Here is a 20,077-nt window from a genome sequence, read left to right on the forward strand (position 1 = left end):
CAATAAATACATTAACTTTTACGGGAAAGGAACATATAACATTAATGATGTGTTTTGTAGGAAAAGAATAAATAAAGAGAGGGGAAGTAGGTAGGTGAAGAAAGAAAAAAATAAAATAAAATGCTTGATAGAAGAATAATAGAATAAAAATATAAAAAAATATCCAAATTAAAATGATTTGATAGATTAAAAAAAAAACTAAATGAAGTTTAAACGTAACTACACTTTTCCCAAACTGTGCAAAAGACTACGAGGGTCATGAGGAGCAGCAAGGATAATTTTGGAACATTGCTCAAACAGTGTCAGCTTCCTCTCTTTTCTGCCTATGAGAGAGTGTAATTTCTGCATCATGAGACCCACTAAAATTTTAAATATTTCTGATGTCTTTCACTCAGGGGTTGAAATGAACTGACGTATCATGTATGTACCTTTTTATATTTTTCATTGTTTTGATTGATTTTTTTTTTAACCTCAAAAAAATTCATTGTATATCAGACTCATAACTTTTTTGAATTCTGACCTATTCTCATTCCTACTTTCACTCCCATCAAACTGCTGAAATTCTGAAACTTTCGTGCCTTTTCTCGCTCTTCTCTACTCCTCCTCCTCCTCCATGCTATTTTGCCGCTTCCAAAGTAACCTTATATAAACCTCAAAGTTAATTAAAGATAAAAAAATTGGCAATTAATACACTTGAAAGTAATTTTATATTTTTGTACTTAAGATAATTTTTTTATCTTATATAAAAGACAAAAGTAGTATATTTTACCAGCTAGTCATAATTAAATTTAAGTACTCATTTTATTTGAATAATATTATCTATCCATTTTCCGTGCTCTATTTTTTTTTTTGAGCAACCATGCCCTGTTTATTTAATTGTTTTTACATTTGAAACTCACGTTACCGTGAGAAACTAAACATATCCCTAAATATTTAATGGATGAAAATAAATTAATAAATCATTTTAATCCGATCCATTATGAACTGGATTAAATTTATCGGATTCATCTATTTTGTGACTCTTATTACAAACTAATAACCAAATAACCCTGATATCAATCTTAACTTAAAAATATAGTTTTAAACCTTCATATACATTATTAATTGATATATTATTATTATTATTTTTAGGTTTAAATATATTTTTGATCTATGTAAATTTGTATCTTTTTAATTTTAATTCTATATTTTTTTATTCATTTTTAATTCCTATAAGTTTATGTTTTTTAATTTCCATCCTTGCAAACATTTTATTTATTTTTAGTCCCAATAAATTTATATTTTTCCATTTTTTATTAATGTAAATACGAATTTAAGGAGATTATAAATAAAAATTGAAATATTAAAGAGAATAAAATAAAAAAATATAAATTTATAAGGACTAATAATGAATAAAGAACTTACAAAAATTAAAATTAAAAAATCACCCACTTATAAAAATTAAAATTAAAAAATAAATTTAGAAAAATAAAAATAAACTACATTAATTACCAAAAATACAGTTAAGCCTTATTATTAAGGCGCGTGATTCCTACATCCGAAAACATTGAGAAAAAGATTTGTTAGATTTATTTATTAATTTACAAAGGGGATGCATATGATGAAGAGAAGCAAGACAAAAAGGAAAAAGAATTGACCAAGTAAAATGTTTCTAAACAAATCAGTCACACAATTTCACAACGGTCCCTTCCTTCGCGCCAGTTAGTTATTGTTTGTCACCTTATTATATGCCACCACTTTCTCCTCTCTTCCCTCCTCATTCCTCCAACGACACACATTAATACTCTCTTTCTTCTTCTTCTTTATTCATTTTTTTGTTGTGTTGAGTTTTTTGTTGTGTGTGTGTGGGAACATTACAATGACGGACACCACTGACGATATAGCGGAGGAAATCTCCTTCCAGGGCTTCGAAGATGACTGCAAATTGCTAGGGAACCTTCTCAACGACACTCTCCAGCGAGAGGCTGGCTCCACCTTCGTTGACAAGCTCGAAAAAATTCGAGTCCTTTCACAGGTTCTCAATTTTATTTCTTTTTCACTTAAAATTGTTGTTTTTCATCAATAGCCCACTTTCTTTTTTTGGTGTTTTTTTAATGGGTTTTGCTTGCTTTACTTTCTCCTAGATTGTTCCGAGTATGTTGTTAATGGTTTTAACGTTGATTTTGTGTGTTTTTAAGTGATGGGATTTAAAAAATTAGAATCCTTTCACAGGTTTTCATTTTTCTTCCACTTCTTAATATTGTTATTTTTTATTTTTCCTAATCAATACCCCACTTTTTCTTGGTCTTTTTTTAAATGGGTTTTTCCTGCTTTACCTGTTCCCATAATGATCCGAGTGTGTTATTAATGATTTTAACGTTGATTTTGTGTGTTTTTAAGTGTGGGGTTTTTCAGTTTTTTTTAGGCGTTGTTATTTGATCACGGTTTTCTGGGATGTTCTGTTTGGTTGCTGCGAAAAGAGAGAGGGAAAGCACAGTGTTGTTAACGCTTTTGACATTGATTTAGTGATTTTTCAGTGATGGTGTTTGAGTTCTTCTTTTCTTTGTACTTGTTCTCTTTGTGATTTCAATTTTCATCCCTGTTTTCTGGGGATTCTGTTTGGTTGTTTACAAAGTGGAGAGAGAAAACACATAGTTGTTTATGATTTTAAGGTTGATTTTGTGAATTTTTGGTGATGGGGTTCGCCTTTTTTTTTCTTCATGCTTTGTTCTTGTCGTTGTGATTTCATCACTGTTTTATCAATTAGGGTGCTGTTTGGTTGTGGAGAAAGTGGGCGAAGATTGAATGAAACATCGCATGCAAAATGCATTTACTGTTTCATGATGCATGCATGTGGGATTCTTGTTTTAAACAAACAAAAACTCAAATAATGACCGAACTAAACCTTTAATGCTGGAAATTAATTGCTTTTTTAGGTAGTTTTTGGGTTCCTCAAGTTATAAATGAAATCTTCAATATTCCATGTTCAGTTTGGAAATTTAATTGCTTTGTATCAGTTACAGTTTTTTCCTAGAGTGAATCATCATTTTGCTCCCTGAAAATGTAATGCATTGTCACATAAATTCATCCTTGAAAGTAAAGAAATTCCAAATAAGTCTCTAAAATTCATTTAGTTCCTAAGCATAACTACTTACTGTCATTTCGGTCCCTAAACATTTGTTATTATTATCATTAAGTCACAATTTTTTTAAATTTTTTACTAATGTGATGGACAGATTGTATTTTCAGAGTTATTTAGAATCTCCTAAGTTTTAGCTTTTAGGGACTATATGTTAGAACTAATGTAACCAACTAAAATGGTGGTTTACTCTTTTTTTTTTTTTTTTTGTCTAACAAGCAATAGTGCTAACAAGAAATGTAGCAATGTTGTCATCCAATCATGAATTGTCATATAATTGAAAGATTGACCTTTATAACAATTACTTTAAAAGTCACATGTGACTTTGTTTCTAATTGGTTCACAGTGTAACAATGTTTATGTTCGCTAACAATCTAGGAATTGAAAATTCCTTAACATTTTGTTTTGGTCTTTAGAGTGCTTGTAATATGAGACAAGCGGGAATGGAGGACATGGCTGAGATGCTAGAGAAGCAATTGGCTTCAGAGTTATCCAAGATGACATTGGAAGAAGCTTTGCCCCTTGCTCGTGCATTTAGCCACCATCTTACTTTGATGGGTATAGCTGAAACCCATCATAGGTATTCATTCTGGTCTCCAACTATTGTTCTCTTTTTATTCCATTAGTTGATATTTTTTCTTGTCTTTATTTGTCTAAGCTCTGTGCAAAAGTAAGCCACAATCTCTCCAAAATAAGCTGAACCTTAGACTAATAACAACATTGAGCGAATACTATACTTCTTTAATCCATGATTACCCCAGTATGATAGTCTTGAACAAGTTATGTTTGTGCAGGGTTCGTAAAGGAGGAAATATGGTTCTTACTGCAAAATCTTGTGATGACATCTTTAACCACCTGTTGCAAGATGGGGTTTCTCCAGATGAGCTTTATAACACAGTGTGCAAGCAGGTGTGTGGTTTTGTTCCTCATTTCTTGTTAATGAAAATAAGTATATGATCTTTCGCTGTCAATGCACTCTGCAAGCTGAGATTAAAGTATGTAATTATTTGCTTGACAATTATTTTGTTATTAATTTAGTGAAACATTACGTGCTTATTGCCAGTGATTTTAGCAGAATCCGGTTCTAATTGCTAGCGTTATTCAAAATCCAATTTCATTTATGTTGCCACAGGAGGTTGAAATTGTTCTCACTGCTCATCCCACTCAAATTAACCGTCGTACCTTGCAATACAAACACCTTAAAATTGCTGTGAGTTGTTCTATTTTCTGAATAAATTAAATTACTGGAGGCTTGAGCCTTTAACCTTATGATATAATCTCTCAAATATTATGGAAGTGTTTTTTCTCTAACTACTTTTTCACCTTCAAGCAGCATCTTTTGGATTATAATGATCGACCTGATCTTAGCCCTGAAGATCGAGATATGTTGATTGAAGATCTGGTACCATTCTTGAACTATTTCAATTCTACTTAACCACTGGTGTTTGTACCCCAAAAGTAAAAAATCCTCTAGTGTTTCAGGGTGGTAGATTATCTTCAAATGTGAAATGGGTAGTGGAATTCCTTTTTCTAACACACTTTATTCTATTCTCATCAATCATTTTGGCTTTGGTAGGTGAGAGAGATAACTTCAATATGGCAGACGGATGAGCTTAGGCGTTCAAAACCCACACCAGTTGATGAAGCTAGGGCGGGTAAGCTGCTTGAGTATTATATGTTAGATATAAAATCTTTTATTAACACTTTACTTTTTTAGGTTTTTTAGTTGTTCCTTTAGAATGGTCTATGGCCTTTTTGACCATGTGTTCAAGAGTTTTGTCCTTGCTATTCCAAAAAGGAACCTACATGAACATATAATAACTCAGTCTTTTAGGAGAGACAATCCTTGGCAATTTATACGTCATCTCTTGCATGATTTGATTCACTGTTAAAAAAAGAAGCGAAGAATCCCTAGGTTTAATTATTTTTCAATTTTCCCAGGATTGAATATTGTGGAGCAGTCACTCTGGAAAGCTGTTCCTCATTATTTACGTCGAGTTAGCAGCGCTTTAAAGAAGGTTTGTCATCTTTAATTTAGGTCAATTAACTTGTACATTCTTTCCCTTTAAGATTTTCAGTGCAATTTATCCTTCCTTACAGCACACAGGAAAACCACTTCCATTGACTTGCACTCCAATAAAGTTTGGATCGTGGATGGGAGGTGATAGAGATGGAAACCCAAATGTGACAGCAAAGGTAGCATCTTCAAATATCCATTCATGCTGTCTGTACTTTTACTATGTGATTTAATTTTCTCAAATAACTACATGATTCTTTTTCAACATGTGAGAAGTTTTCTAGTAGTGGAATAGTTGAATCTGTAATATCATTATATTATTGACAACCTGAAGATACTGCTTGTCATTTTGGAAAGTGCAAGTTTAATGATGATTGAACTGGGAAAACTTTAGACAAAACTAAATGAGCTTTTAACATGCAAAATATTTGTTTGAATAATCTTCTTGGCACTTTTCCAATATTGTACTTTTCAGTCAAATTTTATATTGTCTCAGGCTAGGATAAAAGAGGTGGGTAGTTTAGGGCAGTTGATAGCCAATGTAAAATTATGTTGAATGTGCTTTAGACATGAATACCCTGAGAATTTGGTTTTTAACTGAACCCAGTGGCATCATGTGATCCATGTAGCTAACATCACTATTGTTGTTATTGTTCGTTAGACATGAACAACAAAATGCTTTTTTTAAAGAAAATTTGCTTTCTGATAGTAATTGATCCATGTTTGACTCCATCAGGTGTGGTATAAAGCTTGATTGTGGTTGTTTTTGTCGATACTATAGTTTGAAGGATGTGCTTTGCTGTTTCAGTTACTAAAGTTTGTTGCCTGTAATTCAAACATTACCAATAAATTACCAGAATTTTTTTTCTTACTTAGGAGTGGGATTTTCTTGAAGAATATTTTTGTGATTTTGATTTGATCCTGTAATTCAAGTCTGATTGTGTAATTGGTTTTCCTTTTGTTCTTCAGGTCACAAAAGATGTTTCACTTCTGTCAAGATGGATGGCGATTGACCTCTACATTCGGGAAGTGGATGGCCTGAGATTTGAGCTATCCATGAACCGGTGCAGTGAAAAGTTGTCAAGACTGGCACATGAAATTCTAGAAGGTTTGTCTGTTTAGTTGTGTTTGGTGATAGCTTCTTAATGCTAATGGGCATAGCAGTCATCTTTTTTTTTTATATATCATGTGACCTCTGGATACTGTTTGTCAAGAAGTAACACTAGTTCATGTGCACAGGCAAATTGAACCACTTAAAGATAGTAGAGTTTTTTTTTTCTTTATTGTGTTAAATTATCATGTGAATTTGATTGTCCTTTTGAAACCCTTACTATTATCAATTGTCATATTTTGAATGATGATATTATGCTCTATGTATTTATTCTTGAGGCTTTGGTCATTCATTTAATCCCTCTTTAGTCTTCTTTTATGCATTACTTCTTTGGTGCATCAAGGCATTGTCCTCTTGGCTTGGAAATTCCTCTAAAATTATCCTGGCGTATCTCTTTTGTGGCCATACTAAATAACTCCACAATAGTTCGTAGATGCTAGAAAGTATTTTAAACTTTGGTATGAATCAGACTGTAATATAGGTACAATATAATATTTGATGATACAGTGCAAGTGAAATTGTCACTGTTATATCCTCAAAGATATCTTTGATACTCTTTCAATCCACTTTTAAGACTTGATGATTACTTCTTTCTCTTCAGAAGGTAACAATGAGGAGGATCACCATGAGCATTGGATTGAATCTATGAGTAGAAGTCAATCAAAACATCCTAATCAACAAGCTTCACCAATTCCAACTAAACTTCCAGCTGGTGCTCATTTACCCTCTTGTGCTGGGCCTGGTATGTATAATTTTGCACAAAATTGCTGTCTGGTTTTTTGTTTGAATATCCTGTTTTTAAATAGCATGTTGTTTTCTTCTAGAATCGCACAAAAATATTTACTTGTCATGTGGCTTCTAACTTTAATAATCTTTAACAATCTTTAATTAAGGAATGATGCCCATTTCTGATTGCATGAATAAATGAATTGGAATCCATCCAATCCTTAGAATAACTTCTCATGCTGTCATGCATGAGGAGTAAAGTGCAATTTTATTCTTATGCCAACATATATAAATTCCTGAACCAATCAAATATGTTATTAACTTATTATCTATTAGTATGAGGTTCTTCTTTGAATGTTTCATTTCATGTAGAAAAAGGTGGACCTGAGTATCCCAGACACATGCCAGGAGCTGATCACAAGCAACCCAATCACAAGGTAGATCAATTCAGTAGATTTCTTAATTTGCCATTGAATCCTAGACAATCCTAGATAATACATGTGTACATATATTCACTGATAGGGTGGTGAGAATTCAAGTTCAACTGAGAGCAATGGTGGCAGTCAAAATGTCCGTTCGCCAATACCAATTTCACCAAATTCCAGTTCTTCTTCATTAGTTTCAGTGACACGCTCTCCTTCTTTCAACTCTAGTCAACTTGTTGCTCAGAGGAAACTGTTTGCAGAATCCCAAATAGGAAGGACCAGTTTTCAGAGGCTTTTGGAGCCAAAGGTCCCTCAGCTTCCTGGAATTGCTCCTTATAGAGTTGTCCTTGGATATATAAAAGATAAGGTATTACTTCTTATTTACTTCAGCAATACTTCAAAATTGAGTGCATGGACACATCTATTCAGTTTCTGCTGTTGTATTTTGTACAAAACTATGTTGGTTGTTTCTTAGGAGTTATTAGCTTTATAACCTGGCAGGCATTTACTAAATGTGTTCCTGTATAGACTGTAGTTTGCAAATGAAATAAATGATATTGCATAACTTTTTGTTTGTTTGGGTTGGTAGAAACTACATTTTGGTTTAGAAGTGAAGTTGCACGGCAAATAATTTCAAAAGATAGAGTCCAAAATATTCTCCCAGTAAATGGACAATCTAAAACCATTGATTTTGTTTTTTTATCTTATCTTTATTTATGTTGTTGGGTTGATTTTTCCTTTAGGGAGAAAGACATGTGGTTATGAAATTAAGTCAGCAGAACCATTAAGGATTGATGTTATTGTAGAAAATGTTGTGGCAGATAAAGCTCTATGAGATTGATTTCAGCATATATTGATATTTTCTGTATTATTTCTAGATAAAGAGTGAAGGACTTTTGAACTTGAGTTTTGGCATTACGGATTCGAAATTCAATTGCCAAATGTCTTTGTGTAGAATGACAGATAGCAGATACATGGATCATTAATTTATATGCATTATTAGGAACGTTCCTGGATATGATGAAATCATATTGCTTTTTGGTCAAAGACTATTAAATGTACTAATCTTGAGATCAAACCTATTTGCTTTGTTCCGTGGCTTTCACAATGAAGATGATTCTATAGATAGAACCATATATACGTTTAGTATATGCATAGTATGAAAAAGATATTTTCCTAGTTTTGATTTGAATATTGTCTGTGGAGGATTTGTATCCTGGGGTGCCATTAAGACTAAATCACGTCAACATTTTATTGAATATGCAGATTTTATATATTGTCTTAATAATCGGCAATCTTAATTTGTCAATCTAGTGTAAGATAGTAACTGCATGCATCTTTCATTCTATGTGTTTAGCTTCTGAGAACTCGTAGACGGTTGGAGCTTCTTATCGAGGATGGTCCATCTGAACATGATCCCATGGATTATTATGAAACAACAGATCAGCTTTTGGAACCTCTTCTCCTTTGTTATGAATCTTTGGTATTCTTTCTTTCCTACCCTTTTACCCTCTAATATTGTGCAGAATTATTATTTAGCTCTGCATTTCTCCAGCAATTATGTGGATCTGGGGTGCTAGCTGATGGCCGACTGGCTGATCTGATTCGAAGAGTTGCTACTTTTGGCATGGTGTTAATGAAGCTTGACTTGCGTCAGGTATGTTTCAAAGTCTTTTGTTCATTATTGTTTGGATAATCAGTTGTGGCCTGAAACTAGCAGTGTGACAGGAATCTGGCAGACATTCTGAAACAATTGATGCAATTACAAGGTATTTGGATATGGGTGCATACAGTGAATGGGATGAAGAAAAGAAACTGGACTTCTTAACTAGAGAGTTGAAAGGGAAGAGACCACTGGTTCCTCCCAGTATAGAGGTGGGATGGTTATAAATTAGAATGTTATAGCAAATGAAGTTGATATTTAAAATTTTTTATGCTATTCTCTTTTCATTTTCAATACTATTGATTGAAGTTTGAGAGTTTATTTTGTTTAACTTGAGTCTACAATTTTGACTTGTTACATTGCCTATAACGTGCTTTTTGTTCTTTTTAGGTTTAAAGTGGAATAAAATGATATTTTAAAGCTAAACTCTAGATCTATGAACTTGGTTTATGGTGTAAACCTAGGCTACTACACTACACTTTGAGGAAGTTCAAAGTCAGCTAAAAGTCAATTCAAACTCTGATACAAATTTCCCCAAAATATGGACTGAAATTCCTTCTGTAACTGCCCATATCAGCAAATATTACAAACATCAACTGGTTCGATTAATCATACATATCTTTTTCCTAATTTCAGTTAAGGTCATACCCCTTATCAAAATATCTAGAACAGAACATGTGACTGAAACTGTATTAGCACTTCGACATTCCTCCTCCCAAGTTTTGTTTTTCGGAAGAGCATCATACTCTTGTTGCATTGCAGAAAACCAATCAGAATTCTCAAGTGCCTGTTTTACAGTCTTAGGTTCAGAATGAACAAGAAACAATGAAGGATGAAGTCTAGAATTATGAATTCCAGACTTGGACCTTGTTTGCCTAGGATGAGTGTTAACTGGTGCAGGGTTAGCAACAGGAATAGACTCAGAATATGGTAGACCAGATGTGGTGAACTATGAAGTCTGAGAGTGCTAAGGAGATGGACTCAGGTGTGAGAATGTTGAGAAACAAAATGTGATACTGCAGGAGAGTTGATTGGAATGGGGGAAAAACCAGGGGGAACACTAGGTGCAAGAGAGGAGTGGGAAGAAGAATGTTGGGATGATGGAGGAGTAGGACTAGTAGATGGTGGGGACAGATTGGGACTAAGACTGAAATAGGAATCAAGACTTTTTAATGGGTTAGGATAGGAAGGAAATAGATCAGATAGGAAAACCTAAGTTCATTGAGCAAGACATCTTTATAAATGTAGATTCTGCCAGTTGAAGACAGACACTTATAGCCTTTGTGGGAAGAGGAGTACCCTAAGAATAAACACTTGAGATCGAAAATCAAGCTTGTGTGCATGATAAGGTCTCAATAAAGGAAAGCATGCACAACCAAAGGTCTTAAGAAACTGAAAGTCAGGAAGTGTGACATAAGGAATAGCAAAGTTGAGGGAAGCAGTGGAGAGTCTATTCATTAAGTTGACAGCAGTGGTAAAAGCATAATCCCAAAATTGTTAGGGTAAGGATGCATGATGTAACAAAGTACGACCCAAGTCAACAATATGTCTATGCTTTCTTTCAACCACCCCATTTTGGTGGTGAGTGTGGGGACAAATAAGTTTGTGAGAAATGCCATGAGAGGCCAGAACAATAGAGAATGGTCTGTACTCACCTCCCCGGTCAGATTGAACACTTTTGATTTTAGTATTAAGTTGTAATTCAATCATGGACTTAAAAGTTTGAAAAAACAGACAGAGTTTCAGCTTTAGATTTTATAGGAAAAATCCAAGTGTATCTGGAAGAGGCATCAATGAAAGACAGTATTTAAAACCAGCATAGGAAGTTAAATGAGAAGGTCCCCACAAGTCTGTAAAAACAAGTTCTAAAGGAGAGTAGAAAAAAGTAGAAGAGTGAGAGGGCAACCTATGAGATTTTCCCATACAACAAGATGAGCAAAAGTCTAAAACTATTTTATTAGATGAAGAAATATTACAATGGTTGAAGACTAACATCATGACATGACTATTAGGATGACCCAACCTAGCATGCCACAAACTAACAATGCTAGGTGGTAACATTGCAAAATTAGAAACTACATATGAAACTTTATTTGCAACAGTATCAACTGCACTAGACAAGGAACTATTTGTGGCTGAGCTAACAAGAGGATTTGAGGAAGACAACAACAGAGATGAATGGTCTTGAAGCTTGAGATTGTGAAAGGAATAAAGACCATCTGCACCAACAACTCCATGAAGAAGGACTCTATTGGTCCCCTGAGATTTAACAAGACATATATGAGGATGGAACTCAAAGAAAACCGAATTATCTTTAGCAAATTGACTCACACTAATAAATTTTTTGTTATTGAAGGAACATGCAATAATTTGTGAAGTTTAAAAGTAAATTGAGAGTCATTAGGAGACATAAATGAAGTGGAACCAGCACCAAAAATACTTAAACCTTCACCATTTCCTATGAAAATCTGATCAGGGAACTCAAAGAAGGACTCTATTGGTCCCCTGAGATTTAACAAGACATAAATTGAGAGTCATTAGGAGACATAAATGAAGTGGAACCAGCACCAAAAATACTTAAACCTTCACCATTTCCTATGAAAATCTGATCAGGGCCATCAAAGTGATTATATTGTTTGATATTCTAAGGTTCACCAGTTACATGGAAACTAGCACTAGAATCTGAAATCCAGGTGGAGTTAGCATTTCCATGAGAGTTGGAATTGGTGAGCATAGCACTTGGCTGTCTTGAGGCTGGAGCAGCAGTTCCAGACTTGGAATTGGGATTAATCCAAGTGTTGGAGGTTCTGACAGAACCAGAGGAGTAGGTAATAGGTTGAAGTGTATCTGGATCAAAGAAGGTGAGGGATTCATGGGTTGAAAGCTCATGTCAGACTGAAAGTGACAAACATTCGCGGTATAGCCATACCTAAGGCAAATTTGACACTGAAAATTGGCAAATCTGCCACCACTGCCATGGTCAGCGAAACCACCACGATTACCACCGCCACGGCCATACAAACCCCGAGAACCATCGGAATCACCAGATTTGTACGAGTTAGAGTTCAAATAACCCAGAGTATAGTTCAAGGAAGGAGAGCTAAGCCCCTGAGTTTCCTTGTTGTAACGAACAAGGCGAGTTTCATGATCATAGAGTAAAGCCTCAATTTTAGCAATGGACGGCATACGGTTCTTGCTTTCAATAACGGAGATCGCCGGCGCATAATCGGACCAAAGGCCTTTAAGAAGTGCATCGACATACTCCTCGTGACGAACCGACACTCCAACATCGGCGAGCTCGTCAACATAACCTTTGATCTTAAGCAGATATTCATCAATCAATTTTCTATCAAGCGAAAATGTGCGCATCATAGTTCGCAATTGATGCTCACGAGACTTCGTCTGAAGACTGAAGTACTCGTGAATCTTTTCTCAAACCTGATAGGAGTGATTCAAACAAAGAATGCGTCACAGAACAGATTTCGAAAGAGTAGATTGGAGCCGAACAAGGAGTGTTTGATCCTGAACTTCCAACGCTTCATACTCAGGATTGACATGATCAGCTACACAATCTTCTTTGGTGAGATATCGTGGTGGAACAACCGGATTCATCCAAAATGTTGCAGTTTATGTGAATTGATTATAGGCTCAACATGCTGCCGCCAATGGAGATAGTTTGAATCATCGAGCTTCTCAGCGATGGAATTAGGAAAGGATTGAGAAACAAAACTCGGAGATGCGGAAGCCATGGACGAAAGGATCTAGGGATCTAGAACTTGCTAAGAGATAAGTGCTTCAAAAAATTGGCTCTAGATACCATCTAAGATAAGTTGAGAGAGAGGTTTTGTGTAACATAATGAATGAATCTCATATTATTGATTATCACAAAAGTTAGTTACAGAGAGATATTTATAGGACTCTGAACTAAGAGAGAGCAGCTGTTAATAGCTAAGAGGGAGTGCTGTTAGCAAAAGCTAACAGCTCTTACTAAACTGTTTTAACAGTTATACATATATATACTCTAATATCATGAGTTACTGTTTTTGATTGGCATCTTAATCTATTCTTTGTAGGTTGCTCCAGATGTTAGAGAAGTCTTGGATACGTTGCGAACTGCTGCTGAGCTAGGGAGCGATTCATTTGGTGCCTATGTGATATCTATGGCCTCAAATGTATGATTAACTACTATTATTCTTACAAATTATCATAACAAAATTTGTATAATTAAATTATTGAAACACTTTGCATCAAAATATAATAATTTTTTTTTCTGAATTCTTTGCATCTGATGTTGATAAATTTAGTTGTCTGATATCTTTTTCTGCCATTTTTTGTTTGCACCTGATTATCAGGCAAGTGATGTCCTTGCAGTAGAGCTTTTGCAGAAGGATGCACGACTTGCTGCTAGTGGAGAGTTAGGAAGAGCATGTCCTGGTGGAACGTAAGTATGGAAATGAAATGTTTATAATAGGTTTTAAAAGACAGTCCACAACCGCAATTGTGGTTAATATTAGCTGCATTTGTTCTGTAACAAAATCACAACTGTGACTGCAATTTAAAACCTTGGTTTACATTACTCACATGAAACTTAGCTATGCTATTTTGTACTTAATCTAACAAGGGTCTAGAGATGAAAAATTGTACTTGTAAATTGTCAAGGGTGTTTGAATTTTAATAACACGTGTCCAACATAGGCTGCGGGTGGTTCCTCTATTTGAAACTGTGAAGGACCTGAGAGGAGCTGGTTCAGTTATCAGAAAGCTTTTGTCAATAGATTGGTACCGCCAACACATCATTAAAAACCATAATGGGCATCAAGAGGTACTTTTTAATTACCTATTCATTTCATTTATGTTGTATAGTTGCTGTGATGTGAATTCATGTAGTGGTATTATAAATTTCTATGCAGGTTATGGTTGGGTATTCTGATTCTGGTAAAGATGCTGGGCGCTTCACTGCTGCTTGGGAACTTTACAAAGCTCAGGAGGATATTGTGGCTGCATGCAATGAGTATGGTATCAAGGTTACTCTCTTCCATGGCCGTGGAGGGAGTATTGGCCGCGGTGGTGGCCCAACATATATGGCTATTCAGTCTCAACCACCCGGCTCTGTCATGGTGGGTTTTGCTTAACTTTAATTATTACCTAACACTAACAGTCTGAATTTAAGTCCTACTTTCCTTTTAATAACTTAAGTTGTCAGAAAGTATTAAATTTATAGTTTTGTTATTATTTGACACATTTCTAGAATTCAGCATTACACCATGAGGTTTTAGCTAACTCAATGTGCACTGTTTTCATTGTTATAGAGAGGTGATGTAACTTAGAAACTTGACTTGTCATGCATTCTTGGTCTCTTGTTCATGTTGTTAAAAGTTGTTGACTGTATGAGAGTCAGATCATGAAATTGTCAAGTTTGAATATTACTTCCAATTCATGATCCTAGAAGAGCATATGGAATGTATTATCACTTGAAAGTCAAGTTATAAGTTGTTTAACTATGAACTATATTTTAGACCATGTTTCCATTAATCTCCAGTATGTTAAGTTGCTATTTGGATTGACATATGAAAGCAGAATTACAAGCAATGTTCTGAAACCAATGACGCTAATGTGTTACCTGATACATTGTAGGGGACCCTTCGATCAACAGAGCAAGGAGAGATGGTGCAGGCCAAGTTTGGCTTGCCACAGACAGCTGTTAGACAGCTTGAGATATACACAACAGCTGTGCTACTTGCTACCCTTCGTCCACCTCAACTTCCACGTGAAGAAAAATGGCGCAATCTCATGGAAGACATTTCAAAGATCAGTTGCCAGTGTTACCGCAATGTAGTGTATGAAAATCCAGAATTCCTGTCCTACTTCCATGAAGCCACACCTCAATCAGAGCTTGGCTTCCTCAACATCGGTAGCCGCCCCACAAGGCGAAAAAGCTCAACAGGAATTGGAAGCCTCCGCGCCATTCCTTGGGTGTTTGCATGGACTCAAACCAGGTTTGTTCTTCCTGCCTGGCTTGGAGTTGGAGCAGGTTTGAAAGGTGCTTGTGAGAAAGGACAAACTGAAGAGCTAAAGGCGATGTACAAAGAGTGGCCCTTTTTTCAAAGCACAATAGACTTGATTGAGATGGTTTTGGGAAAAGCAGATATTCCTATTGCTAAGCACTATGATGAAGTTCTTGTCTCACAGAAGAGACAAGAACTTGGAGAGCAACTGAGGAATGAGCTCATCACAACTGGCAAGTTTGTTCTAGCGGTTAGCGGGCACGAGAAACCTCAGCAGAATAATAGGAGCTTAAGGAAGCTGATTGAGAGTAGACTTCCCTTTCTCAACCCCATAAATATGTTGCAAGTGGAGATACTCAAGAGGCTAAGATGTGATGATGACAACCTTAAAGCCAGAGATGCCTTGCTTATCACCATAAATGGTATTGCTGCAGGGATGAGGAACACTGGTTAAGTTCTCAAGAGCTATATACAATTTCCCCTCATTTATGTTAACATGTTCCCTTCCACTTTCCCACGTTATTTTCTGACCGTTTCTAGGATTAGGTATATGCTAATGAAAGATAAATGTAGCCAAAAGGCTTAGTCAAATGTTTTGTTTCATACATAGACAAGATGAATATAGTTTCAAAATATGATGAAGCATTGTTTTCCTTGCATTTAATTCTCTTCTTACTAAATGACTATTCTTATTTCCTCTTATTTTTAAAATTTGAGTCCATAAATGTGAATTTGTGTGGACAATAACATAATGTAAATGTAAATTGCACCAAGGCCATTTATTAATTAAGAGTTAGGAAAGCAGATTCCATATATTCCTTATTTAATTTCCGCAGTTGATTGAATTCCTCATTTGCATCATATTCCATTACTTCTTATTAGGAGAGTTCAATTTTGTTAGAGTTCGGTAATCACTTAGCTTGTTATGGTTAATTACTTGTTAGTGTTCAATAGTTAGTAAATAAGAGCATCATGCACATTTTCTATATCCTTTTTACCAATTTATGTTACCTTCTAAAACTTATTCTCTCTGCCCCTGGCTTATGTCTATTATCTTTATCCCTCTCATCCTTAGATTACCGACACTAATTGTGACACCCTCTACCCTTACAATTATAACTAACTAATTAAATAAATCATACAAAATTTAATTAAAAGATTATAAACACATAATAATAAAAGAAGGAAAAAAAACATGCAAAATTAATTAATAATTTTTCTTTTTAAACACATTTAATTTAAATCAATTCAAAAGGATAAAGGTTCACATCCACTTAGTGAAAACATAATAGAATTTATTTTTTTAATAAAAGGTAAGATTATCCTGGCTCAAAACAAGGTCGTTCACTCTAAATAAATAATAGAAAGAAACTAAAGTATAAAAGTATAACGCAATTATATCATTCAGTAAATCATAACATGTGAAAATCATAATATGCGAAGTAAAATCCTATGCCCCAATGTCACACTTATCAGAGCATATCCCTATCACAGACTAAGTCTCTCCATCTCTAGCATGTGACTCATCATATGAAGCCTCACCTGAAACAAAGTGGCAATCAGCCCAAACACAAACACACATCGGGAGTGAGTTATCACATTCATATATAATAAAACATTAGAGCATGTGAAACATATAATACTTAAAGCTGAATGTATATAAATAACATTACTGCACAAAATCGCACACATTATTCACACCCATTCAAGTTTATACACTCCATAAAATAACATCAACCACAATTGTTAACTCAATGAAATTCAAACACAAGCGTTATGCAACAATTATACTAAGACTCAAGCCTATATGCAATGTGGTACCATGTCAGTGAAAAACAACACTGGGGCGCTTAGGAGTACATGACAAAGCACACCACACAATGGGTATACTCGGTCACTCTCACTAAATAACTTCATAAAGTGACCAGTCAGGGTTACTCTGTTTTGCGAGAATGCCCCAACCACATGGGATCTTAAAGGAGCACTCAAACCGAGTATCTTTACCCCCAAGGCCTAGACTCCGAAGAATCCGTTTGGGCCTCACCTTCCTGATTCAGGTCCAACCCCTAAAATATATATATATATATTTTTTTTACACGCAGACACTGTTTATGAGTTATATAATACCCACGACCTCACTCTTATATTTCAAACATATTTAACAAATTACGCTATAGTTTAACCCTTCAGGATCCTAACTAGGAATCCTACAATTTCCTTTAACACTGCGCATAAAAGTTCTCTCAAGGTAAACACTGGTCGGGTTACTGTATAACTCATAACTCACATGACAAGTAATATCACTACAAATATCAATCACACATTCATTCAATAACAATGTATCATAATAATAATAATAACATACAATATTTAACTTCAAGGCTTATAAACAAATAACTATAAAATACACATAAAATATATATATGTATATTATATTCAAAAAAAAAAATAAAAAAAAAAAATATATATATATATATATATATATATATATATATATATATATATATATATATATATATATATAACAACATATAACAAAAAATATATTATCGTAAACGTGAACGTACATGTTATATATATATATATATATATATATATATAACATATAAAAAGTATTAAATATATATTAATATAAAATAATCACAATAATATCAAATATATCATTAAGTAAATACAAATTATATATAACAATAAAATATATATACTCATATTGATTTCTATGAACAACATGTATATCTATATTCTAAATATATTTCAACTAAGTTACCAACATCAAGAAAATGCCTAATTACAATGTGAATACAACTTTAGTTAATTTCCTTAAATGATTTTAGCCAATTCAATTATCCAACAATCCCTACACATATGAATTTCATGACGAGAAATCATCCACGTGAAATAAAATATAAAGTTTGTAAAAAGAAAACAGTATCAATATATATGTACACGTATACACTGCGGTGTGAAAAAAAAATAAAAAGAACAAGATTGAAAGGCCAACATATCTGGTATAAACAAAATCACCACCACACAATTTTTATGCTAATTATAAATAATTCTAATTCCTAAGGTACACACCTAACACAGGAACACATCAATCCTACAACAAACTCGCAACAGAACACCAATTGGTTCATCAAACACACTCAATCCACGATTAAACATGAAAACATAATTAAATTCATAAACATCCCAAAATAACCCAAAAATTGACCCTCTAGGGATCCCTACACATGTTCATTCTAATTCCCAAGCGTGAGTAACTCATCCCTTACCTCGAGGTAGTCGCTTAAATGTTCTTTGTTAGCAATGGTGGCATCTCTGGTGCTCTCTAGAGCTCCTCCTCTGATTGCTCTGTTAGGGTTCTTGTGCGTCAAAAAAGAAAAAGGAATAGAAATGTTTTGTAAAAGCTGCTCTAGGTTAACATTTATATAGTGGAGATTAATGACCTAATTATATTTTTTATTTATTTATTTATTAACTTATTATTGTATTATTTATTTATTAACAATTACGGCTGTTACACTAATCATCAAGTCAACTACTTGAAAAATGATTCTGCATCCACCAAATTGTTCTTTAGCATGATTTTGGGCTTTATGTACTAGTGAGCCTATCCACCTACATACAGCATTTACTCAACATTAAAATAGACACCTGTATGTGCTTTCCCACGTCTAAATATGGTTCAAACTTTATTTATCCTAGTTTCTGCATGTAACAGTTTTAATTTATCTTTGATCATTGATATTATAATTTGACTAGCAGCTATGTAACATTGTCCATACCCTTGTTTGGGATTGGTGATTTTGAAGGGAAGGAAATGAGAGTGAAACAAAAAGGATCGTGTGGTTTCTATGTATTTGGCTAGAGTAGATATAGGATGGAGAAATTGCAAAAATCAGTGGACACCATAAAGTAAATCCCTCTTCAAAAGGGATGAAAAGGATAGGATTTATGATTTTTTTCAGTTTTAATTTGTTAAAAATAAATAATTTTTTATAACAATTTTTTTAAAAAAATAACTAAAAAACAATGATTGAGTAAACGTTATTTTTTCAATTACTGTAAAAAATATTTTAATTTTTTTTCACTTTTTTTTCTACTCATCCAAACAAGCAAATGGATTTTTTTTTACTTTTCCTTTTTTATTTTTATCTATCTAGACTATATAATTTTTACTTTATTTATTTTATATTTCTATGATCCCTATTTCATTTAGTGTTGTTTTTTCTTCTCCATTTTACTCCTAATCCAAACAAGACATAACTGAAATTTTCTTTTTTCGTTTCCATTCTTCCCTTCTTTTCTTTGGGCTTGTTTGACTAGGGAAATTAGAGTGAACAATGACATTTGCACAATAATGGTAGCAACAACTATAATGTGTATATATAACTACAGGAGGGTTAGAAACACATTCTCTAACACACCTTATCTCTTTAATCAAAATTTATTGAAAACTGCAAAATCAAGAGAGAGAATCATTAAATATAATGTGAGATCCACAAAATTTGGTCATTTTCAAAATTTCAATCAATTAAAGAGAGAGTATGGCAAAAAGGGTGTTCCTAGCATTTCTCATATAACTACACAAGTTTGTGATTTCTCCTAAAAGTAAAATTTAGATGGGATGATCTTGAAATTGTATGGATTTTGATCCTTACCAAAGGGGATATTCTTCAAACACCATTCACATTTCTTCTACACCCAATATTTTTAAAAATTCCAACTTTACCTTTTATATACTTCTTCTTCTTCGTTCCTTCCTTCTTTGTTTTCTTCTTACACCATTCACTTGCGTTTTTTGGTTGGCTGAGCTCCTCCTTCCATGTTGTGGTTGGTTTCGTCGAGGTGCATTGTCGCGGTGGTTCATTCGAAGTTCGTATTGAGTTTGTGGTTGTCGTCATGGTGGGTGTTGCAGTGTAACAACAGAGGAGGTTAGTTTTTTACATTTGCGAATTGCGATCTGTGTCATGTGGATTGGTAATCCATAGGAAACATACAGATTTACAA

At 34.0% G+C, this 20,077-nt stretch overlaps 1 protein-coding gene across 1 annotated transcript; it reads left to right on the forward strand.

Moving 5' to 3' along the window:
• Window positions 1-1,673: 1,673 nt before the first annotated feature.
• Window positions 1,674-15,728, forward strand: LOC114414168 (phosphoenolpyruvate carboxylase 4-like). Its single transcript, XM_028378498.1, has 20 exons — window positions 1,674-2,014; window positions 3,535-3,698; window positions 3,913-4,027; window positions 4,251-4,328; window positions 4,452-4,520; window positions 4,695-4,773; window positions 5,060-5,136; window positions 5,219-5,314; window positions 6,105-6,243; window positions 6,848-6,988; window positions 7,345-7,409; window positions 7,495-7,764; window positions 8,755-8,880; window positions 8,953-9,054; window positions 9,126-9,272; window positions 13,134-13,232; window positions 13,413-13,501; window positions 13,755-13,881; window positions 13,970-14,176; window positions 14,694-15,728. Exons 1-20 carry the CDS (start codon window positions 1,859-1,861, stop codon window positions 15,516-15,518), a joined length of 3,171 nt encoding a protein of 1,056 aa, XP_028234299.1. The 5' UTR covers window positions 1,674-1,858; the 3' UTR covers window positions 15,519-15,728.
• The last annotated feature ends 4,349 nt before the right edge of the window (window positions 15,729-20,077 follow it).

Source organism: Glycine soja, chromosome 1 (genome assembly GCF_004193775.1).
Source record: "Glycine soja cultivar W05 chromosome 1, ASM419377v2, whole genome shotgun sequence".
Classification (NCBI taxonomy): Eukaryota; Viridiplantae; Streptophyta; class Magnoliopsida; order Fabales; family Fabaceae; genus Glycine; species Glycine soja.

Coding starts and splice junctions, on each gene's coding strand:
- LOC114414168 (XM_028378498.1), top strand. CDS start 1,859: ATGACGGACACCACTGACGATATAGCGGAGGAAATCTCCTTCCAGGGC. Junction 3,699..3,912: donor ATAGCTGAAACCCATCATAG/GTATTCATTCTG, acceptor ATGTTTGTGCAG/GGTTCGTAAAGGAGGAAATA. Junction 6,244..6,847: donor GGCACATGAAATTCTAGAAG/GTTTGTCTGTTT, acceptor CTTTCTCTTCAG/AAGGTAACAATGAGGAGGAT.